Source organism: Xiphophorus hellerii, chromosome 11, assembly GCF_003331165.1.
Source record: "Xiphophorus hellerii strain 12219 chromosome 11, Xiphophorus_hellerii-4.1, whole genome shotgun sequence".
NCBI classification, from domain to species: domain Eukaryota; kingdom Metazoa; phylum Chordata; class Actinopteri; order Cyprinodontiformes; family Poeciliidae; genus Xiphophorus; species Xiphophorus hellerii.
In genome coordinates, this window is record NC_045682.1 from 24,809,627 (window position 1) to 24,835,170 (window position 25,544).

The 25,544-nt window shown below is 36.9% G+C and overlaps 1 protein-coding gene across 2 annotated transcripts in view; it reads right to left on the bottom strand.

Annotated features, from left to right (window-relative positions):
- Positions 1-9,847: 9,847 nt before the first annotated feature.
- Positions 9,848-25,544, bottom strand: part of LOC116728442 (transcription factor COE1-A-like) — a 100,007-nt gene continuing 84,310 nt past the window's right edge. The window contains exons 12-17 of one of the 2 annotated variants that reach the window (XM_032576563.1): positions 21,575-21,640; positions 21,331-21,493; positions 20,638-20,820; positions 19,663-19,860; positions 17,582-17,650; positions 9,848-13,359 (exon numbers count right to left, since the gene is read on the bottom strand). In XM_032576563.1, coding sequence (XP_032432454.1) covers positions 17,583-17,650; positions 19,663-19,860; positions 20,638-20,820; positions 21,331-21,493; positions 21,575-21,640 — 678 coding nt within the window. In that variant the 3' untranslated portion in view covers positions 9,848-13,359; position 17,582. The remainder of the gene's footprint in view (positions 13,360-17,581; positions 17,651-19,662; positions 19,861-20,637; positions 20,821-21,330; positions 21,494-21,574; positions 21,641-25,544) is intronic. The other variant, XM_032576564.1, reaches the window with a different exon arrangement.

The window sequence follows — 25,544 nt, forward strand, 5'->3', positions numbered from 1 at the left end:
TGAACAATCCATCAGCAAGCGCCACTAACCACCAATCACACTGCAGGGTGGAGACAGGATCCACCCTCACACTGGCTGAAAATCTACAGAAACAGGCTGACAGATGCACTCTGCAGACTTGGGGTAAAGAGACACACATCTCTCTCCTGAGATGAACTCGCTTGGTTTTATGCTCCTTTGTCTTGTCCACAGCAGACAAACAGACATTTCTCAGCTCATTTTTTTCTGGTTTTTCCCTGCCACATTCCCAGGCTGTCCCACAGCACAGCTAATGTTTTCAATAGAGTAACATATCAGACATAACCTAAACCAGAACCTGACACTGTGTCAGTAACCACAGGAGAAAAACAATGTGAGACTTCAGGGACCCCCACAGGTCCAGGAGGCATATGACCCCTGTGTTTCTGCCAGATTTTTGCTCTGTTTTGTCCTTCTGTAACTCTGTCTTTCTTTACCCCTCGCTTCTCTCTGGTGGTGATGTGTGGTAGACCTCAGACTATTGTGTTGCAAATGTGAAAGTTTTCCTAAATAGGCCCCAGTGTGTTCTATTTATGTGAGACAGGCTGGCCACAGAATGATTTTTCTAAGTTTTTCTTGCAAGTAAATTCCCATCCTTCATTTTCTGAAAACAGCACTTATCTTATTCCTCTGACGTTCTGAACAAGTGTCTTAAAATAGGGCTTACTGTATTATAATTTTATGTCAGCATAAGTCCAAGAGATTTCAGACAAAATCTATTTCTGTTTGCGAACTATTTCTGTCCTTCGGTATTGTGTGATGCTTATGTTTTGCTGTATTTTACCACTAAAATTCAGCTAACATCAGTCATTTGGACTCAAATACCTACAATCTGTCTTAGTTCATTTTTGTCCCTCTGGACTCATTAGCTGAGCTGAAACTATGCAGTTGAATTTCAGCTTGCAGAACATTTGCAGATATAGTGAGAAAACAATGCAACAATGGCTGAGACACTCAACTTTAAAAATGAGAATTATCAGGATAACATGTTAGCCATAATGTATTACAGGTTGTGCTTTTAGCAACACACACGGAGAGGTTGTCAGCATAAATTTGATTTTGGGAGTTTGTCAGATGCAAGCACATCTGGAACTGACTTCTGTCCCCTTAGGTACCCAAATATTGGTAGTTGCTTCCAAATACACCATAAAATAAAGAGAAAACATAATAAACTGAGTTGTATTGCATAATTTATTACATTGTAGTTTTAGAGAATTGTGTCAGACAGGCATGGCAAGTTTATTTGTATAGCATATTTTAGCAACAAGGCAATTAATGATGTTGCAGTTATTAATCAAAGGCAACTCTAAACATAAGGGGGAACGTTTATGGTTTCCTTCTAATTAAAGCTAGAATTGTGACTGTTGCAATAATCTATAGCTATGATGTACTTTACATATTTTACCTCCCTCCACTGGTTCTCAATCTTTTTGTTTGACCTTCGCTATAAACATTACATTTTCAAAGTATCAACGTATTTGCATGCATTTTGAAATACAGCAGGACGGCTTGATCTGTGAAGTCATAAAAAAGAAGTCAAAAAGAAAACATCAATAGTTTTAGTTTTAATTCTTAAATTTTATATTCCCAAATTTAAATATTAACAGAAAAAAATTAAAAAAGTTAGAAGGTAGTTAATCAGGAAATAATTTGTAATTCAGTGCAAGTGACAGGCAAAGTCAAAGTGCACAAAATAATTTGGTAGTGATGAAAAATTATATCAGAATCAGCATTATTGTCCCAGACGGTTCGCACAAAAAAGGAATTTGACTTTTAACAAATGTTAAGTATAAAATAATACATTAACTTTACGGGAAATAAGTTTAGAATAAAAGAACAATATGTGCCCATGTTTGCAGAATATTTATATACAGTATGTATAAGGAAAGAAAAGATTAGGCTATATGATGTTCATTTGTTCACTAGAGAGTCAGAAACGGTTTCTGATAGAGCTTTGTAGCGCTGACCTGAAGGTAAAAGTTTAAACAGTTTGTGTCCAGGATGTGTGGGGTCTGTAGGGATGTTTGCTGCTCTTTTCCTGATGGATGGAAGGTTCTGATGATCCTCTGCAGACCTAATTGTTCATTTCAGTTTGGACCTCTCTTGTTTTGTGGATGAGCCATAAAACACAGTGATGGACGTACACTGGACAGACCGAATGTTTGCCTTGTAGAAGACGACCTGAAGTTCCTCAGGAGTCTCGGCTGGGCCTTCTTCTGAACAGTCTGTGTGAGGACCAGCATGTGAGCTCTCTCAAAGATAGCTCGACATATCTTCACATTTTGCTGTCATTGTTTTTGGTATTTTTTGCCCACAGTGGTGACTCCAGGGTTGGTGCAGGATTGAGGTCAGCGACAGGCTGGATTCTCAGGTTTCTGTTGTCATATTTCTGGGAATTTGATGCAATGTTTGGTAACCGGTCTGTTGTCAGCGAGGGTGGATCTCAGTTTCAGATTATTTTAATGCGTGTGGGCGTGTGGGGGTGTGTGTGAGATGCGGTTCATGTGCAGTTTTTGGCCAGAAATGATTGTGTCATTGCAGAATACATGGGTGTGAGAGGCCACTCTGCTGTCCTGATCTCTTTCAGTCATCCTTCTTCCCATTTTTCTGATGTCATGTGAGAGTGGAGTGCTGGGCGGAGGGGTACTGTGTGAAAGCCACTCTCACCCCCCCCCCCCCCCCCCCCCCCCCCCCCCACACACACACACACACACACGCACACACACACAAAAACCCCGGATGGATGTTAGTAATGAATTATGGGTTTTTAATGTCTTTTTACTGCTAATGTGTGTGGCTGTGCAATTCATTCATAATTGATGTGTCATTGGAAGGAGCATCTCTTGTACACACTTTAGTTCCAGTTCAAGCAACCTAAACACAAACGGCATGTAGGAAACCAAAAGAAATCAAACGAAAAGAAAACAAAAGAGGATAAAGTCGTAGGATGAGAAAGAGCTTTAAAGATAAATGGAGAACGAGAGTGATGTAGGTAATGGCTTCCATATGAGAATGTCAGAGAATTTTCCTGCTTGCTTCTTGGTGTAATCATATCAGCAGTCAGCAGCGCTTCCAACTTTCATAATGTAAGGTATGCAGCAAGTTTCAGGATCCAACTTCCTCTGCATAAACACCCCTTAGAAAAACAGCCCAGTTGGAGAGGACTGTGTGAGAGCGATGTGTAAAAGCGGATATGTGTGTGTGCTATACATTCATTACTGTACAGCATTATGTGAACAAGCTGCATATTTTGGGAAAACTGGTTTTGATTTCAGTTAGATGAAGCCGTCATGTCAGCATGTCAAGTGAGTTCTGGGAGTTCAGCTGTTGGTTTAAACAGGATGATTGGATTTCAACCTTCCTCACAATAAGCAACAGTGCTTATTTACAATGTAATTTATTTTCATGCTGAAGGAAATAGCAGAATATCTGCCTCTGTGGGTGAAAAATCAAACTCCATTGAAAAGAGGCTGCAGCCCTCCTCAGATACGGTGCAGGACACCTGATGAACCTTGGCTATCTTTTGTTCCCCAGTGATCTGGTCTGTTTACAGCAACAGCAGGAGAGCCACAGGAGATTTAACCTCGATGTTACACACTTGAACAGCAGCTCTCTGAAACATCCTCCCAGTGGTCGCTGCAGGGGTCAGCAGAGGCTGCAGACCTCCTGCGTGCTCTCAGCTGGCAGCAGAGACCTCAACAGGGCTACACAGGGGATGTGTTGAGAAACTGTAAAAACACTGGGGATGTGTTTGTGCGCTACGAGCTCTGAATGCTCAAACATTCACAAGTTGGCTAATATCTGGAGTTAAGTTGCACACAAACTGCACAAACACCCACACTGCTTACTTTGACTGAGCTGGGGCATTATTAATCTGGCTCAGGCTCAACACCACCTCTCAGATAGTTTCATGGAGAAGTGAGCTCTGCACAGAGAGGTTAAAGTTACACTTTTTAGTGTGTTTTTCTACTTTTTCTGGAACTAACTGAAACAAGAGAGTAGCAATTTATGCTGGTTTAGTGTTTACCTAACTCTAAGTTACTTTTGGTTAGTTCGCAGTTGCTGAAATTCACTTATTATCTTTGTTTTGTATTTTACAGATAAAAACAACATGTATGTAATGGTTTACAATGCTACAATTCAAATTACAAAAGCATAAGTAGCAAAAGTGTGAGATTAAGAAAAAAAATATATTTTTACTGTTATGTAAATATTGAACTGACATGCTATGGAGAAATGCCTCCACATAGTCAGAGTCTGACAGCAGAACTGCACCCAGATGAAGCCTCCGCCAGGGGAGGCTTCGTTTGACCTAACGAGGTGTAAAAAACACAAACATAAATCCGTTGTTTGTTTTAAAACTGTAAGTGTACACTTAGAGATTTAGAAAAATTTATAGTGTTCATTGAGTGACGAAAAAACAGAAAATATTTGCTAATTAAAAAAAATCACCTCTGTTTGCACCTTTGTTATTAATTCTTTGTAGAACTGATTGAGTCATTTGTCCTCTGTTTCCAGTTTTTTCTCCCAATTTATTTTAAGGATTTAGATCTGGGGTCTGAGATGACTGTGGAAGATGTTGATTTGGTATTTGGTGAATCAAATATGTAGTTCATGATGAGTTTAATAGGAGTTTGACATTATGATGTGAACAGAAACTCAAGACTTATATTGATTTTAATTACTAACCTGTGACCAAGTGCTTTAATTGTGCTATTCCCAAAAATAAACAATAATATAATGAACATTTTCCTGCATCCATGACATCATAATCAGTCACTCAGTCTCAGCTTCCTGGCAGTGGGTGATGAGATCATTAGATTAGAAGCAGTGATGCTGCATTTTCAGATTAAAATCTTAAACAAAGCAAGAAAAAAGGAAAGGAAAACTCAACAATTTCACTTTTTCTAGATTTTCTACTCTTCGGCGGATTTGACAAAACAAAGACAAAAAGGAAAGACAAAAAAAAAACCCAGATGACTTAATGATGATTCAACAGAGACTAAAACTGCATAGTGTCATCTGCTGAGCTGAGCCAAAGCCAAATGTGAACAACAGAACAACAGAAGATGTTTTAGTATTGGTGTGTGATTTCTAAAGCTGTGATGAAAGCAGAAGAAGTCTAAATCCTGATTGCTTTTTTGTTTTATTATTTGTTTGTCCACCACAAAATAGTTAATAAATTACAAAAGTAGACACATCAATTTGTGTTTTGGAGCTAAATCCTGTTTGTGCTACTTGCAGTTTGTTGTTGCATTTTTCCGGTTCTTGACCTAAGATGAGAAATGAAACTGACAGAGGAAAACCGAGGCAAGAGAAAAAGCTGGAGAAACTGACGAGAATATATTCATGGTGAATGGATTACCGGCTGAAGGAGGGAAAGATAATTGTTTGGAGTATTCAAATCAAGTCCCAGCTCAATTTTGAATCCTCCACTTAAGTGAGTTTGTGTGATTGTGCGTAATTGTATTTCACTATGTGTGAAACTGCGTCTCACAAGTGGTTTTAGAGTGGCATTAGTAAATGGTGTCATCCCCTGTACTTAACTAAAGAGTGTCTTCTAAATTCATAAGCTGAACCTTTAACAGTTAAATTCAGTTGTTATTAACCAGCTGCTCTTTCTGCTGTTTGTCCTCATTCTTATCTTTTGTATACATTAACTTCTCTAAGTTGTTCTTTTTTCTTCCTTTTCTTAATGATGTATCTTCTGATCACAGTAATCTGATCTTTCCTTCACAGATGTCACTCTTAGTTACTCAAAGACTGCATAAATTTCACAAGAGTCTGAACGGAACAGAAAAGACTAAAATATATGAATATTTGACATTAAGAACTAGAAATTTGAAATCCAAACTTGATATTTGTTATATTACTAGTAGGTTTTCTCGATATTATCCTCAAGTTTCATCTTTTGCAGAAGACATTTACTGATGTAAACAACGCCTTTTATTCTACATTTATGTGATTATCTGTTTTTATAGAACCAGACAACAAAAACTAATATCTGTTTTCAACATTTCATGAGAAATTAACTCTTTTTATCTTTTGCTATTACAAAAAGCAGAAGTGCTCACTCAGGGTGCTCCTATGTCTCCAGGGGCTTTCAGAGCTGGATCCTGGTGTGAACCCCGGCCCCTTGGTTTCCCTGAGGGTTGTCTGACGGGACATGGTGCCCATCCGCTCATTAGTCTTCTAAGTCCAAGACACATTCATATTTCATTATACAACCTGTCTACTTTGATACCAGGGGCAACCGTGATTTAATAAAGTCAATCATGTAATTAGGATACCATCCCCAGATATGGTACCTGAAGAGAAAGAAATGCCCTGGGAAATGTAGGCAACCATTTTCTTTTTAGAGAAAATCTCTGGAATGTGGGGGGAAATCCAAAATATACATAGATGTCTAAAATTGTTGATCAGGAACAATTTTACATTTTACAGTTTACAAGTTGAGTCACAGTCTTGTCTCCCTCTGCACCTCCTGCTACTTTTCAAATCATTGCAGCCGCATTGTGACTAAATAATCTTACAAATCTCCCTCAATGTATATTTACTCCCTGGTTTCAATCCATTTTAATCCTACATCGCTTCTTTATATATAAATGTAATTTTAAAACACTTTCTTTCCACGCCTTTATGTCATGATGCAAGGAAAACTGTAACTGTTTAAAATGAACTGGATCAGTCAGATACTTTAAAAAGACCTGCAGAGTTCAGCTTTTTAAAAGTAATTTAAAAATGTCATTATGTTTTTTTATTCTGATTTACTGCAGCACAGAATCCTACAGCTCTTTTGAGTAAACACATGTCTGAGATAATCAAACTATTAAACAAAGGGAATATAATCACTAATTATTCAACATTGGGTTTTTTTCTCTGGCTAAGATTAACTCCTTTATTGCGATGTGATGCGAGTCAGGTTTTTTTATAAATGGATGAATAAAAAAGAAATTATAAACAAAATCCGAGCGAGAACCCTGTTCAATAAACTTTGAAGATTTAGTCCCAGTTTGAATTGCATGTTGAAAGGATTTGAATTCAGCTGAAAGAGGTTTAAAAAGGGGACCGAACGGAAGAGGTTAGGCTGGGTGTGTGTGTTTCTCGCTGATGTTAAGTGCTCCAGCAGTGAGATGCAGGGCTGGACAGAGGATGAGGGGAATAAAAGGAGGAAAGATCCATTAGCTAATGGATGTCTTCAGACCTGTTTGGTCAGACTTGATATCATACAGACATTTGCACAACAGTATATTCTTTGTGAAATGCAATGAACTAACACTTAGCAGACAGATTTTTAAATTCTGCTTAAAATATGGTCACAGGTAATCCATAAGGGAAAAAAAAAGATCAATTCACGCTGAGCTTCAAAATTAAAACGTGGATTTATGATCGTCCTCTAAAGACTGTTGTGTGTGTGTTTGAAGAGAGAGCCTAATTGGTATCAATAGGACATCTGTGTCTCCTCCCTGATTAGGCCTTTAGGCCAGGAACATGACTGTAGCTCCTCACACTTTTTCCCCAGCCGCATATTTACAGCCTGCAGTCTTGCTGATGGCAAACTGCAGCGAAGCGCCCGTCTGTCTCTTTGCAGAAATGGGCTTCATTGCAGTGTTTGTATTGTTTATGAACCTCCCCACACACACTCAAGCACATGCAGTTTGTGTAACCACATTGTTGGCAGTACTGACGCAGTTGCTCACAAATTTAAGCTGCTGGAGACAGAAAAATCTTAAAGTGACCAAAAATAAGATGAAGAAAAATAACGTAAACGAGAAACAATAAATCAGTCCCCTTGCCTCTATGTGAACTTCATAACAGGTCTCTATCCTTGGAAGACCTCTCCAGCAACATAAATTCACAGAAATTGAGCCAAACATTTAAAAGTAAAAGCTTATATTTCACAAGTGACTTTTGTAGCTTTGTCACTCACAGTGGAAGTGAAAACACACATGGTAAGATCATCATTGTGTCAAAATCATCATTGTGTCACTAGATTACAATGAATCAGGGAATGAGTCCTTTCTTCAAGTCCAAGTCAAATCTATCCAACACATCCAGGATGCAACTCAAGTATTAAAACAAACAACAAATACAATTTATTTCCTCTCAGAAGCTTTAATTGGACACAAAAAGAAACTGATGTGAAGTGTTGTGAAGTATTTTATGCAATGTAAAACCTTACTGGATACTTTTGGATCCAATCATTTTGAAAATGCTCAGACGGGGCTTTCAAACTGAACTACAGCATAATTTTGAACAGCAGTTGTCTTTCCTCCTCACATTGTATACATTTACATGAACATAAATATTTGGATTAAATGGCTGATTGGAATAAAAATGTGTAAAGTCGAAATATTCTGATTGGATTTAACTCGATCGGAATAAAATTGTAATCTGCAATAGAGGGTTGGTCTACTGAATAAGGTGCATGTAAACACTTATTCTGAGAATGCTATTCTGAATGTGGTAAACTGACCTGACTCTGCATGTTTACAGATGGAATTGCAGCGGTTGAATGGTGTTTATTTCCTCCTGCTCTCTCATCTTAACGCAGGAAGCCCAACGGCATGTGTTGCTTAGCTTGTAGCTTAATTAGGGAGTGCAGTAACATCTCAGCCACTATTGGAACCTGGCACAGGTCCATTCTGGGTAATGAGAAGATGGAGCCACTGTGTGTTTTTTATGTTCAGCACAGATGTGCAACTTCTTCTTCTGTGTTTTTAGGGAACTTTTGTGCCCAAATAAATGATACGGATTATTTAGTCTGAATATATTTTCCTCATGTTTCACATACAATGACAAAAATATCACTGCTGCAAAGTCCAGGGAGGGATGCTACCACCTTCTTTAAAATAAGAAAAATCATTTATATCTTACATAACTCTGTTATTTTATTAATTTAATTATGTATTAGTAATCTAGTGATTCAATGTCCCATTTGAAATGTCTGATAAATAATTGATCTAATCTTAAGCTTTTACAATTTACTCCAGTCTTTATCTAAATATTACTGTCCATATTTAACTCTAAGGATGAATGTGTTACTAAACTGAATAAAACCATACTGGGCTCGTTTAAATCATAATTTATCTCAAAAGTGGCTTACAAGTTGAATCGTTTTAAGCATGGAGTTCCACAAGGTCTCATGTTTGGACCAATTCTTCAAGTAATTATGATCTGGGAATATTATTAAAAACACACAGATTTCTACTGACAATGATTCTCTATTCTGAAATTAGGCTGATAAAGCCTCCCTCTAGTCCCAACGTTTGGATTTGAACTTCTAAAATACTTTTATTCTGTGTGTAGATTCTAAAATATTTTCTTTATCTGGATTTAACTCTTTCACGGTTTGTCTGGTTCTTTAGCAGGACTAACCACTGCAGAGCCACAGGTGAACAGTTAATTTCTCAATTTGTGCATTTGTTACTGTTATCGTAACACTTTATTTGACGGGTTATGAATAAGACTGTCATGACACCATCATAAACATGACATAACACCTGAACTCATAAACATGACATAACCTGTCATGAACATGAGTAAGTCTTCATAAATATTTATAACTGTTGTCATAAAGTGTCATTCGGTAAATCATGACACTTTTAATACAAAGTTGACATTATTCAAAAAGTCTTTGTTATGACAACTTGACATTAACCAAGAAATCATGATCTGACATAAATTTGTTATAAAAGTATTACTGATTAAACTTTAAAAATTATGTAGTTTTATGTTATTAAAGCTAAGTTTATTTAACTTTATTTAACTTAAAGTTATTTTAAAGTTCTGATTAGATTGGTGATTTGAAGAACATGAACAAAAACTGTTTTGAAGAGATGAAAGAACTTTAATTAAATATAGTGAAAGTCAAAAAGTTATTTTACACTCCAAGTTTCAAAATAATAAAAAATCAACTTCATCATCTTTACAGTAGTTTCCTCTATACTATTCCTCCCCACTCTGATACTGCTGATAATTTTTAGGCTCACAAACACAAGCCTGAATGCAGACAAGCCCAGATAAATCATATCAATGTTGTCAGACAAGTGCTCTGGATCTTACTTGTTTAGGCAAAACCCTTTACATTTATTTATTTATGTAGGCAACAACAGAAAAAAAGATCCTTCTGCTTCATATTTCCCTTTTTCAGAAAGAAAAAATCTGTTCTCTCATACATTTACACACCCACACGGTCACTTTCACTTTTAACATGACGAGTGGTCTCTAGACCCATGATTGAGATTAAATAAATAGGTGGCTCATTTCTTTTAAAGAGAAAGTCAAGGAAAGCAAAAACAAAGTCTTACTAGGACAGCAAAGTAAAATAATAAAGTTTGTAAAAGCCAAAATAGCAGGAGAAAAGAAAGACAAGGTAACATTTTTCCTTCATTTCTTTCAGGCCTTCATTAAGAAATGTTGATCCTAATTAAACTCAGTATCATTAAAGACAAGCAGAATTATAACAACATATTAAAAACTCTACATCTAAATAACACAACAAATTATGATAAATTGAACAAAAACAATACAGATGACAAATTAAAAAATATCCTAATGTCTTCATAATAAAAAGGTACACCATGGCTTATGTTAGCTTGGTTGAAATTAGCAGTGGAAATATGGCTTTTACCAAACAGACACTGTTAGACAAAAACAAATAAATTCAAATAATAAGACAGTTTTTGTGGTTTAAACCACAGCAGGTTTGCTCCAACTTTTTAAATACTTTTCTTTCATCCCTATTTCTGATGACTTCAATATAGGAAAGGGGGGCTTCTGGTCTGAGAACATTTTATTACAAACAATTTTGCAAGTTACACAAACAGCATAAGCACATATAAGTTGTAAGTTTTTGAGTTGTATGTCCAAGTAATAATTTAACCAAGTTTTTGTTGGTGGCAAAAATCATCAGCCTGGGGGATAAACAGACCAGATTTATGTGCATTCAATGCTCCAGGCTTAAAAAAGAAATGTTGACATTAAACCAACCGTGACAAAAAGCTCATAATGGTAGCATCAGATATTTATGTCAATCTGCGACAAGTTAACCATCCCACACATCAGATAAGACTGCTTAGTCAGACAAAACTTAAAAAAGGATTTTGGCAAAATAGTATAATTCAGTTAAGACTGTTTTAGCAGCACACACTACCGGGTGACAAATAGTATTTTATTCTTTTAAAAAGCAGCTGCGTGTGAAATTTCTTTAAGACATCTCACCGATAAAGTTTCCTGCACTGCAAAAAATGTCTTCCTTTATTCTAAGAAATGAAAAGTAAATGTAAGTGCTTCGTAAACATGTGCAGAAGAAAGAGAAAAGTCAATAAATTATCCCAAAAAGTTGAATCTAAATAGCATATCTTGTCACTGGTGTGTAAAATTTTATTTTTTTAGAGACACAAGATTTCAGCTTTGACAAAAGGCCAAGCTCAATAAACTTAGTTGTTTATATCAAATCAGTTGTTGCAGAATAGTTCCTTATTGCCAATCTTTTTATGCACACATCAAAGTATTAGATATCTGTGTTGTACTTTGACAAGGTTATGCTTAAAACAACATCTCAATTTTAAAGTTAAGCCTAAAACTACTCATACCGAGGGCAGATTTAGATTTAAAATAATTTTTTAATTTCACCAACATGTGTCTTTTGACTTAAAGAGGGCCAGACAAAGTTCTGGTAACCTCAGAGACTTGAAGTGCATCACCAAATATAAATCATCCAATTTACTAACAGAAACATGCAGAAAGCTGATCAGCTGTTACATTTCACTGCTGCAGTGCTAATGATTTTTAAAATTAATTATTAAAAAAGTTATTTGTAATTTTCTACAAGCAACTTCTAATACCAGCTCAATCTAATCTAGGCTGGCAAAACATTTGTTAATATTTTTTGAATATGCTGGAAAATTCTGCATTAAGACACTAACAACTTTAACAGCTTTGACAAACAGAAACAGAAACTATTTAGTAGAAGTAAAGAGTAAAGACAGCTATACCAACATGTGGAACAGTAATCATTAACTCAGGCCTTTTGTCTCTGAACATGAGCACTTATACCTTAACTTTATTCACTAAATTTATGGCACCATAATAGTGAGATTAATTAAAAATGATGCAACATATCATATAAACATCTTAAAATAGAAATGTTACCATGGTACACAGCTTGTTAAAATCACACATGCAGTTTTGAAGGAATGGAAGATTTGTCTTATGTTTTCACTTCAGTGGTGGGTGTTTAACAGGCTTTTTAAATCTGAAAGGCATTTTTTGCAGTGCAGCATGTATAGTAAGTCAGACCATTGGCTTAATCTTCTCCTTTTGCCAATTAAACCTGGTCAGATGGCAAGCATCAAAGACAGCAAAATTGGCCGGTTCATCCTGCGTAAAAACAACACAGCAAAACAAAACGACATAAAAAAAAAAGAAAGAATCTAATTCACACAAAACACTTGATAATGGCAGCAGTCCTTTAAGACATGTTTTCCCTCTTAAAAATGATTTTAAAACTGAATTGGGTTAGATCAATTAGAGCTGATGTTGGCAAATCATAATCACACCTGATGGAGAGGAGCTACATTCATTTGAAGTCTTTTCTCCTTAATCTTTTTTTTTTTTTTTAAAGAAAATGTATCACATGAGAACCACAGAGAAGATGCATGAGACAAAAGTTAAAAGTAAACGTTTGAATTTTTCTGAATGGCTTATACATCAGCAGAACAATCATAGTCCTTCAACTAAAACAATATAGTGGGGAGAGTGATGAATGGGTAGTTTTGGCAAGAAACAGAAGAGAAGGTATGTCTGTGAAGGTTTGGCTTGTCTGTGTTGGCTGCATCAGGCCTGTATGAAACCATCCTCATCACCATCAGGTCCTCTTCACATTATACTCCTTCATTGAAGACAAAACTCCATAAATAGAAAATCGCTCCTGTAGGTTACATTGAAAAGAAGGTCAACACATGTAGCACAAAAAAGAAAAAGAAAATCAATCTCTGAAGAGAGGAAGTGGATTCTGTCCAAAATACATTTTTTGTGACCATGGAGAGTCATAATCTTGGATGTGGCAGTTCTCCTATAAAAGCATTACATTGTACAAAGATTTCTACAAACAGTTTTGCTGTTTTCCTTGTATTTTTGTGTTAGAAAGGGCCTGAGTTGGTTTTGTTCCTTCAGATCTGGATGGACACCTCCATCCCCAACCGGAGTCCGTCTCGGAGCAAATCCTCCAGCGGGATCAGCGAGAGTGTGCTCGACTCATCTTATACCAACAAACACACACACACAGAGTCACGCGCTCACGCCTTTACATGGGTGGGACGATCATTCCTGGGATTGCTGCAGGGTGGAGAGTAAAGTGGAGAGAAAGAGAGAGAGAGAGAGAGAGGGATGGAGGGGTGGGTAGGGTGGAGGGAAAAAAACAGATTTTTCTTTTTAATTTTCTTCAGCATAGAAAAAAGTTTCCATTTCTACATTTGCATCAATATGTTTAACCATCTGTGCAGCTGTGTGACTGAAGTGACATTTTAACAACATCAATGGAAAAATAAATCAGCAAAATCAACTATGAGAGCATCACATACAATGAGCACTGTTTGTCACACACACACACACGCCCACACACATTTAATTATGTGCAGTTGCCCTTATTTAACTGCATGTTTGGATGTCTGCCTGACATATTGCATCATTGCATATGTTGTCCTAAAAGCTAGCGGACAGATGTTGATGTGCGAGAACAGAGCCCTGCCCAAAATGACATACTGTCGCGTTTGCTTTAACATTCATTACACTTTATGAGACTGAAAAAATAAATAAATAAATGTCATATATTGTCTTAAAAGTACAGTGTGTTAAAATCTGAAAACATGTGTGTAATATCTAAAATTATTTTAGATAATTACACACTGAAGAGAACTGCATGAATTTATTTTCAGCTTATTTTACTTTGAGGTCAATAGATAAAAAATTAGTGTAACCTTCAGAAGTTAAGACTCTAATTTTGCAAATAGAGTCAACATGTGTGTAATTTAAATTAAGTACAATTCCAGCTGTTCTGTGAAGGTGAAAACAAATGGATGCCAGACTTTTCAGGCCTTTTAAAATAACAAAACATTTGTGCTGTACCATTACTTTGTGTTGTTTTAGCACATTAAATCTGAATAAAATCTATTTAAATTTGTGATTATAATGCAACAAAACGCTTGTTTTTGGAAATCACTATATCTATTTGCACGATGGGTTTCTCTACTCTGTAGCCAGGTGTTTTCTATTGATGAGCATCCACTGCCTGCATGTTTTAGGTGCATCTTTAAAATAAAAAAACAAACAAAAAACATTTGCCTAAAGATTATCATCAGCTCTGCAGAAGCTTTAAGGCACAATATGCTAAGAACCAGGAATGGGGATCATGGCTGGGAACCACCATGACAAGTTTGAAGAAGAAAACAAACAATTTTTTCAAAATTATTTTTCACACTGACACCAAATGCAACTCGCAGGAAGTCGGAGACTTGGTGAAATGTGGTTGGATATGCGAACGGCATCTATGGGCATGAGTTGCGGTGGGGAGGAGATGATTTCTGTGGTGCGTTACATATTCAGCTGTCAAAAATGATTGAAGTGTGGACATCTTATTTTCATTTGTAAATTAAGCTGCTACTTTTGAAAGTTCATTAACAGCTCTGGATATGTCACTTTTATATATATAAAAATGTTTTTTACATATTAGTTGAAGCTGTCACTTTGTTACCACAGTATGAGATGAGACAGATAATCTGTGGGGAAAAAAATTCGAGCTCCTCTAAGTAGAAAGCAGGAGCCAGGAGATGTTTTTTGGTGCTGTCAATCACCCTCTGTGTGGTGCTGCTCATTCCGCCTCTCCCTCCTTGTTCTCTGCTGTGCTGTAGCTTGTTGCGAATGCTCAGGCTAGTTAGACTAGCCACTGATGATGGCGGATAAACGTTTTTTTCTGTAATGGTAAGTTGTTTCACCACCATTAGCACATTGAGCAGCGAGTACAGGAGGTTGATTTACAGCGCTAAGACATGCCTCCTGGCTCTGATTGGTGCATTTCTTCAGACGGCAATAGTAGCTCAGGGAGGGTGTGGAGGAAATCCATCTTTTCAAAGATTATCTATGTCATAACATACTGTCACACCATGGTGACAGTTTTAACAGGTATGTAAAAAAAAAACCAAACCCCAGAATTTTTAAATAAAATTATACTGCAGTTTTAAAATGTTGGGAACACATAAACTGACTTTTGCTGTCCAGAGTTATACATTTTAGGTGAAGCAAGAAGAAAAACACGAATAAAAACCACAGGAGGTGAGTTCAGGACAGGCCAAGCAGAAAACAATCATAAACATTGGTGTGCTTTTAGTCAAGACAGAAACTGCTGATGAATGAACTTCACAGTGACAGAAGTTGACTTTTCCCTTTGAAATAGTTTAGTAAATTGTGTGCACATGTTTGTGGTAACAATGGTGTTTCTACCATCCCTACAGAAGTAGAATTAAAGGAGGAAACTGAAGTAAGCAAAACACTAATTGTGAAATAATTCTAACATCTAGCTACGATAAACATTTTTGAATCTGATATTTATTGAATTAGCTTGAATTCAACAATCTAATTAAAAAACATGCCTAACTTCTGCTCCTTGAAGGACTAAAATCAGGCAATGCAGTGAAGATTGTTTTAGATGTGAGCAGTTCTAGAAGTGAAATCTTCTACAAATTCCAACTTCACACACCAAAATCAAGCCTATCATCTACTCTGCAAGTATGCTTTCCTAAGATGATGGAAACAAAAATATTGCTGATCTGTTATTTCTTCTAGAATCACCTCACAGGTGTCATAAATAAGGAGCAACTTCACATTTTAGTTGCAGTTTGTTGTTAGAAAGTGTCTGGTTTGTATTTGATGCAGTTGGTGTCAGATGTCAATATTTGCACAACGCACAACCTTATGTAATAAAATTTACCCCCCTAAGTTATTCTTGTTAAAATAAAAAGGCCTTATGAAAGCAACTCCAACACCAGCAGGGCAAAACTCATCTCAATGTCTTGACTAAGTGTCGAGTTACTGTTGCAGTCATTGAGCGAGGCAGGTACACTGACAACACAAACTGTGGAGACTGTCGAACAGCTGTCATTGCTGATCACTTCCCTGTGAGCTGAACGTGTGAGATCACCCAGAGTGTGACAGAGAAAGAACTGTGTGAGTGTGTGTGTTGCAGTAAGTGGGGTGTATTTCTTTTTTCTTTTTTTTTTCAGATGTGCTTTGAGGCTTCGCTTTGAGTTCCCACACCCCCACACATGCTCGCTCCACACGCACAGCTAAACAAAGTCAGCGATGTTGAGAAATAAATTCCCTGTGCCAAATGTCTGTTTCTGTCTTTGTAAATAACCAACTTCCTGCCTCTCTTCCCAGTGAGAGGAGAGGAAGGAGTTATGAGACAGATGGTTAGATGTGTAATATGAGCTGAGGAGTAAAGAGGAGGGGATACTGAGAGAGAACAAGGATGGAGGAAATTATTATGTACACAGCATGAGTGCAGCGTCATGCAAAAGTGTTCAAACCCCATTTCTTACATTGCATTTTAATAAGATTTTATGTAGTGATGCAAGATATAAGATTATATATTTTAAAAGGCGTCACATCGCATCTCCATATCGTTCCAAATTTTAATATCTGTGCATCCCTAATTGAACACATAAAAAATAGTGCAGGAACTATGAAGTAGAAGGAAAAGTATACTGGGCTGTCAATATTTTTTTACAAACAAAGAATTTTGTTGTGCATTTGTATTCAGCTCCCTAAAACAATATCTTGCAGAAGGAGGCCAAATGATTCAAATTTGGTCTCATCTGACCAGAATATGATCTGTCTGTCAAATCTTGACTGAATCCCCTACATGAAAGGAAACTACAAACAGGACTTCTGGCTTAGTTATATCAATGCCTTTTTCTTCCTGCCACTGTTTTAGAAAAGTCTGATTAGTGGAGTGCATGAAGAGTAGTTTTTGTAACTGAGCTCTGAATCTCTGATGCTCGTCTCCAATGAGCCTCTTGGCTGATTTATCTTTGCCTGATTTGTCAACTTAGGGGAATAGTCATGTCTTGGTCGGTTGTTGCAGTTATGCAATAATCTATTTCTGGATGGTGAATTGAATAGTGGTCTATAGTTTCTACAATGTTTGGAATATTGTAGTATAACCTAGCGTCATCACAAATTTATCTCAGACCTATCTTTTGTGTCTTAATGATGCTGACTGTTCAAAAAATTTATCCAACAAACAAATTTTGAATACAAATGCAGTTCTAACTTCTTGGATTTTTAACTTTTTTAAATAAAATTGAACAATGTGCATACTTCCCTTTCCACTTGAAACTTATGTGTTACTTTGTGTTGCACAAAATCCAAACAAAATGCATTGGCAACTTGTTGAAATATTTGAAGCTAAGAAGCAAGAAACAAGAGTGATAGCTCAGTGAGTTAGTCAGAAGTTGCAGATGCATTAAGTCAACAGAGGGGACAGAAAGGCTGAGGAACATACTTCAGGTGAAGGCCAAGCCTTGTAGAGAGCCGGCTGATGAGTACTTGCTAGAGTCCACAAATGTTTGATCTGGTAGAAAAAGGCGGAGATGGAAGAATGGGAAGAAAGGGATGGTGAGAAAGGATAAACAAGAAATAAGAAATAACAAGATGAAAAGTTCGATAGTATCAAACACTGTAATCCAGTTGTTAATCACAAAAAGAGTAACAAATTACCTCAAAGAAGAAAAGTCTTTTCAAATAACCATTAAGAGTACAGAACATCTTCTCAACATCTGTCAGCAGAGTTTTCTCTCTGTTGCTCAGGGCCATGTGATCGCGGCCGCACTGACTCTGCTAAACGTCTCTGTCCATCTGATTTGAATGTTGCCTAATGTTCGTGCATTACGAGCAATACAAAGAAGACCCACTGCTGTTCAGACTTGCTTTAAATAATCTGGATACAAACTGTACATGTCAAAAATGATTCTCAGCTGACAGTCTGAAAAAAATACAGCCTGGGAAACAAATATGGATGCCAGATGATGCTTTAATATTATTGTCAGATAAATCCCATGACGAAGGTGGGGGGTGATTTATTGGGCTTTCGAAGCACATGTACTATGTGCTCTGTGGGAAAGTCCAAAGAATTCATATTTTAACAAGAACAATCACAGAACGCTAAAAACACTCCTATTAATCATATTTTCCATGCTTAAAAAGTATGAAAAGTTATTTTCTGGAAAGCACTACAAACACGGATTATTCAAATAAATTAAGTATCATCATCTTGCTAACCCATTAAATCCAGTGTTCAAGTCAAAAATACATTTTATTAGTATTTTTACTAATAAAAAATACAAATTGCTACTACTGAGCCATTAGTAGTGGCTCAGCAAACGCCTCCAAATGGTAACAGGGACAACGTCTTGATCAGGACAGTCCTACTGCAAAAGATGGATAAGGACCCACAAATCATGCAGCCTCAATTCCTCAATTCTCCAAAGATAAAACTGGAGAGCTAACAGGAAAATGTAACACAATACGGAGAGATGGGCATATCTCACTTTTATCCATGCCAGCAGCTTTTAGATGTTGTACTTAAGCTAAGTAATCCCTGTCTTGTGCTTAGCTGACCTGTAATGCAGATCCATGCTCAACCTATCAGAATATCTTTGAAAAAAAATATTTTTCAGTGTTTCATTCAAAAAATTTAAACTTCCTTGTTGATTCTGAGATGTCTGAAAATTTATTGGAAGGAGGATCTGTAGTAAAAAATGGTAGAAAGTATATGGATGACAGAAGACAATAAATCAGATTATATTTTCTAATTTGCACTTTTGAGTGGTTCACGTCTTTATCCCAGTTGGGTGTGTGAAGTCACTCTAGAACCAGAGGGAATATTAAAAAAACCTGACTGTCCTCTTTTTATTTTATAGTATTTTTTTCATTTAAATATCAAATTACCAGAGTCAGCAAACTTTACCACAATCAGAACCACTGTCGTAAATTTTCTTTGCCTTTGATTCAGCTAAACAAAATTAGTAACATTTTTATATCTACTTTAGATTTTTTTTAATGTTTAAACTAAATAACATTTTTATTGTTGTTTTTAAAATAAAGGAAACCATCCTACTTTTAAATAAAAAGGAATTAATACATTTTCTTCAGGTTCAATTATTATAGAAAATGAAAAAAGTAAAAAATAAGAAGTAGTTTTTAATTAAAAGGCTAAAAATCCTTTATAAAAAAGGACATTCCTTACACCGTGCTTTAGCAGAAAAAACTTTTATTAACTTTACATTTTAATATATTACTTCGTTATTTTACTTTGTGGCCAAAGTTATTTGGCCATAAAGACAACTAGTCTGGATGGAACCAACAGAACCAACAGTTTTTGAACTGAATTACTGAAATATTTCATTTTGATGATATTTTAATTTATCAAGACATGAGAACTGAGAGTTGTTTTAAAGGAATCTTTCATCTAAACCGTCAGGAATAATTTATTTTAGAAGGAAAAGCAATAACACACAAACATATTATGTGCAAAACATTTTCACATATGCCTCCACCTCGTATTGGACCAGCGTGGTCAGTTACCTTGAAGCCCGTTGCCATTGGCACTAGTGCAGGAAGGTGGAGGAGAGGACGATGGCCTCACCACCGGTGCAAAGGCGGACTTCTGTTTAACGGCTGCTGACACCATGTTGGCCGGGGAGAAGGAGAAAACCCCAGAAGAAGAAGAACAGTTGGAGGGAAGAGATGTGGATGAGGCCATAGTGGGACTGGATGGAACGACTGATGGAGGGAAAAAAAGGCAAAAAAGGAGAAGAACCCATGAGAAATGGAGATAGATTCTGAATGCTTTATAAATCTAAACTGCAACATATTTTGTGGTTAAAATAAAAAGATTACACATGACTTACGAGATAAAAAATGTATTGCTGTGAGTTTTTTCTCTGACAGTTTATAATTTGTTAAGCGTCCTCCCATGAGCCTCATTAAAGCCCTCTGAACAGCTTGTCAATTTTTGTTATTTAGAAACAACATGTTTCATCACAACACTTGAGCTTAATCTTCTGTCTGAGTTTTTGTTTTTTACATGTATCTCTACAGATGTATCCAATTACAGCTTCATAATGAAATATTTACAACATTTTCAAGTTATCATCATCTGTAAGTTGAACAAACATAAAAATCTCACATAAATAAACCTGTTAGTTCAGCCTCTTCTCATCACAATCATCTATTTGTATACCAGTTAAACCTTTAAAGGCACATTTCTTTGAGACACTCCTTCCTATTGTACTTTTTGCATTACTCTTATTTATCAAATCATTCTCTCCTCGTTCTTCCAGTCTATTAAACAGGAATATGGTGAAATGAAACAACAAAAAGAGAGAATGCTTGACTTTTAGATAAAATAGAGCAATGAGTTGATGCTTGATTGAATACTGTGCAGCATTAAACCCCATCAGGAATCTACATATTTTACTTGTGTTGGGACGTGTGTATCCACAGCAGTTTGTTTATTTATTATAATGTGTTGAGTGGACAGTGCATGTGTGCACTAACTAGCATAAGGCGAGTTGGCGGCGGAGCCGTTGAGGAAAGTGGGCGAGCCTCCGAGGTTGGTCATGCCACCGTTGTTAGCGTAGCCGTTCATGGTGCTGCTGACTGAGGTGTAGCTGGTCTGCTGAGGTGTAGAGCTGGGCACATAACCATGAGGCGACACGCTACTGCTGCTGCGCACAAACCCTGCAATAAATACCAATAAATGGAACATTGGCGGACAGTAAAAAAGGTGTTGTTGATGAGGTAAAGCTTGTTGCGTGGTGTAGTTTCCTGCTTGCAAAGATTAATTTTGGAAAATCAGATTAAACAACCAGATTTAGATTCATTCCAATTCGATCGTAATTAAATCAATCAATTATTTACTCCTAATTAGTAAAATGTTGTCTATCTAAGAAAGACTGGCTGACAGTATGAGGGGATTAACTTAGCAGAAATCCCGTCTTCATAGTATCTATATACATACTGATATATTGATTATAATTATTTCTGTGTTTACTGTTTCTTCACACAGAGTCAATGTAGATAATTTCATTAACCTTTCAAAAGGAGGAGCATCTGCTAATTTCCACCTACATAATCTGTAATCAAGTATGATTGAGCAAATTATGAATTGGTGAAAAGCCAGTATAAAAATTAATTACATTTATGTCTACATGTTTTGAATTGTGCCATGTGAAAAGTGTAAACGTGTACCCTGATTGGCTTGTGACGGTTCTGAGACGTTGACAGACAGCTGTCCAGTGAAGGAGTTCACTCCCATCATGCCTGTGTGCGTCGAGCCGGAGAGCTGGGTGTGTGTTCGTGGAACGCTGTAGAGAGCTTCTGCGATGTCTGCTGCTCGTTTCAGGATGATCTCCTGGGAAAAATGCAACCATGACACCAGTTTTAGATTTCTTCCTGTTTCCAAGCGGACAGCTGTAGGTGTTTGGGTTTGTACCTGGTTGTTATGAGGCAAACCGTAGAGGGCTTCCACCAGATCCGCTGCTCTTTTCAGAATAACCTCCTGTGAAAAATAGAAAGAAAATGATAAAATATCTGAATTACAATTATTTGCTTAAAGCTCAATCTTATTTAAAATGTTGAGTGCCATTTGCTTTTTCCATCCCTTTCTGTCTTAAACCATCTCTTCATGATAAACAAATTGCACTTCACTCCTTTTAAAATGTAGATGATCGCCTGTCAACTTGAGTGCTTTTATGCAGCTTAACAACATCTTAAAGTGACAGGTATTTAAAATGAAATCTAAAGTCATTCTAGTCTGCAAAAACTTTCTTGGAAGCTCATTTGCAAATTCAAATAAGCCCTTAGAGATCCCATAAAAGGCCATTTGATCATAAAATGCTCTGTCTTTTTTACTCATCTCTTCAAAAGCAGGTTGCGAGTCCTTGATATCATTTCCTGTTCTCTTTTCTCTTTAACCAATCAGTTAGTAAAAAATAAGAGAACCCTAAACCAATCAAATATACAAATATGTTAAATTGTTTGTGCCAGCCTTGTAATCTCCACAGCTTTTTTAATATGCTTTTGTGATTCCTGTCACCTTTTCCTCCATCCATTTCTTTGTCCCCTCCTGCCTTCTCTATCCTCTCCACAAAGTTCAAGTTCTGCTGTTCTCGTCCTCCGTGGTTGTTACCTTTATTATTTCTCTCCTCTCCTCACCTCTGACGGCCCGCCCCGAGGTCTAAGGTGTCTTGTTTAACAGTTAATGTGTTGTCGTTTTCACAGCATGAGGTGACAGAGAGAAAATTACTCTGTACTTCGCAGAGTTAACCTGCACTGTGTGACACTCTCACACATGCTTCGCCGCATGCGTGCTCTCCTGTGAGTTTGTGGCGGTGGAACATATTGCCTTTCCATCAGTGTGTGCAGGCGTGTGTGTGGGTGCGTGTGTATGAGGATATGAAAGGTCGAACAGCCAGTCAGCAGATCTTATGTGCCTGTCAACTGAGCTAAATTCAATCTTTTACAGATTATTATGTTCTTGCTGCCTCTCTGTTAACCTCTCATTATTAGGGCTGGCGAGCTGAACCACTCACAAACACACACCTACACACGCCCACACACACACACACACACACACACACACACACACACACACACACACACACACACACCCACGCCTACGTATACACACACAGAAACCCGATCCCGGGCGTTGAAGTGGTTCCGGTAAAGCCAGTCACTGATAAACGGGAAGGAAAGATGATCTTCTGGTAACATCATCATCATCATCAGGTCTGCAGTTTTGTGGAGCTGCATCATTCAAATCTTTTTACTGCCTAATGCATTGCACTTTGACTTTTTTCATTTTTATCTTTTATTTAAAGAGAAAATCCATCAGCTAATTAATCTCTTACATGTGTATTTGTAAATAAGAAGCATTGTTTAGAAGGAATTGTCTAGTTTTAGCTCCACTTTTAGAATATTGTTGTATCTAATTTATAATCCCTTAATTGTCCTCCATAATGCAGATGAAGTTGCTCCCAGCTGCATTGTGTTTACGCAACTTTGAATGGAAAAAAGATTACATTCTGGCCTGTAATTTATGTTTTAGACTGATTAAATTAAAAAATATCTGCAGCAAACAAGAAACCATACACTGCAAAACCAAAACTGAACAAATGTTAAGAAAATTTGTGATTCAGACAAGCTTTTTCCATTTGAATTAGAAACATTTAACCACAAAAATGCATGTCAAACATGTCAATGTAGCATCGTTCAGATATTATTCCAAACATTTACTTTAAAAAAACAAATGAAACAATTATTCTATAGCTTTGATCTCTGCTTTTTATTTATTTATTTTTTTTAATTTAGCGGATGTTTACCTGTCTTTCACAACTTTTATCTCAATGTGCTAATTTACCTAACAATTTCAGTCAATTTTGTATAACCTTTGACTTTATACAGGAAAATATGTCTCAGGAAAATATGGAGAAAACTGAGTCAGACAGAAAAGACATTTTATTGGAAGAGGGAAAAGACTCAGGAGTTGTCAAGGTGCTTTTAATGTCTGATTTATGAGCTGTGCTAAAATGATAACCATACAATATCCACACACACATGCTGTATGCATTATGACTAGGAAACGTTGGGCTGAGTATCTGTTGGGGTCACATGTGTGTGTAACGTGCATGTGCCTAACAAGCACATACATGACACATATGTGACTTATTTCTCCCTAATGCTGGTACATTAGCAGCTTGATCCGCATCTAATGGGCCATTAGGGATGCCGTACATGGAGGGTCACCCTTCCCATAGATATGATGTCATGCTTTTCACGTGAGACACAATTGCACACATAGGAAGCGGTATCGACATGTGTCCACAAATTTTCTTTGGACATCATCTCTGTGTTGTTAGATGGTGGTTTCAGATTTCATTGCCTCTCCCTGGTGGTGAAGTCGATTTAAGTGCATGAGAGTCACACACTCATACATCTCAGCACTGCATGTATGTTGGAAAGTTTCATGTTCAGTATATCTTCACGCATCACCTGCATTACTCACACTCGTCCAGGATTACTCATCTTGGTGCTGCCAATGATGTGACCTCGTGAAGGTATGACATCAGTAAAATGAGGTGCATAGCGATGTCAGCTGCGTGAGTCACATAAAGAAACCACCCATCTCTAATCAGATAATTTCTTTCTGCTGATGCTACTTTGTTGAAACATCGCTCATCAGTGGTCTACCTATAGTGAGTTTATTGGTTTGGTCTCCAGTCTCTGTATATTCTAGACTTTAGGCCCAGTTTTGACTCTGTATGTTCAGTGTCAGCTCACAGTGTTCTTCCACATCAGGACAGAGTATATTACTTTTGTTGTGATGTATTATTTCAATGTTTCCAAGTTCTCAAAGAAAACCTTACAGTTGGTTGAAATTAATGTTAATTGCTCCTGAAAGGAGAAATCCTATTCCAGGAGGATTTCCCCGCCCTTGATGAGTTCTTTGCATAAACTTTGTGTAAAATCCTGATTGAGTTAAAATCTTGTTTATCACTGCAGATTTGGAGCTTTTGGATACCGGGTACTTTTTCTTTTTAACTTGTTTTGCTTTTGGGTTCTTTTTTAATAACTATTTTATTTGTGAGTTTATTTTACTGTTGGTAACTGTGTGTGCTGCAGAGATTGAACAGAAATCTACCAAATTCTACAAAAATCTGTGTCTTTCTAAATTTGAAATAAGTTTTAAAAATTCTCACTTTTATTGCTCTGGTATTTAGCTGACAGAAATAAAATCCCTGCAGCCCTACAAGAGGAAACGTTTTGTCTGATTTATACCGCGAGAGAAAGAAACACTTATGTGTAACATGTAAACATCCGGTTTCACCTGTATATGAGCATATTGACATTGAAACTATTTAGGTAAAAATATTTGATGACACCTGATGATGTATCTGCTTCTTAAAGCAGCTTCCCACTTCACTGTGAAATATTTTAACATGAACCAAGTCTTGAACCAGAGGGTCAGATGAGTAGTTCTTCAAAACTTCACTGTGTCCCAGTATAAAAACAGAGTAGCACAGGGTAAGGTGCAAACTGTATGTGTCACATATGGATGCTGAGGAGATCACAGTGACACAAACCAGCAGCTGAAATAGTGCCTGCCTGTGTGTGTTGCCAGTAAAATCCCCTGAATGTTCATTGAACAATTATAGAATCGGCTGTTCACTGGTAATCCTCTCTCACACTCCACTGCTCCGTCTGTCTGTCGTCTGTGTGGTGCCGCCAACACACTCTTAGAAATTATACATTGACTGTTTGACACTCGACAAGCAGCCAAAACTGCATTTGATGCCAGAGAACAGAGTCGCGTATTCCAACTTTTTCACATTAAGCAAAACCAGAAAAAAAAACGAGAATCAAAATACTGTTGCAATACTGCTATAACAGTTACAGTTCTC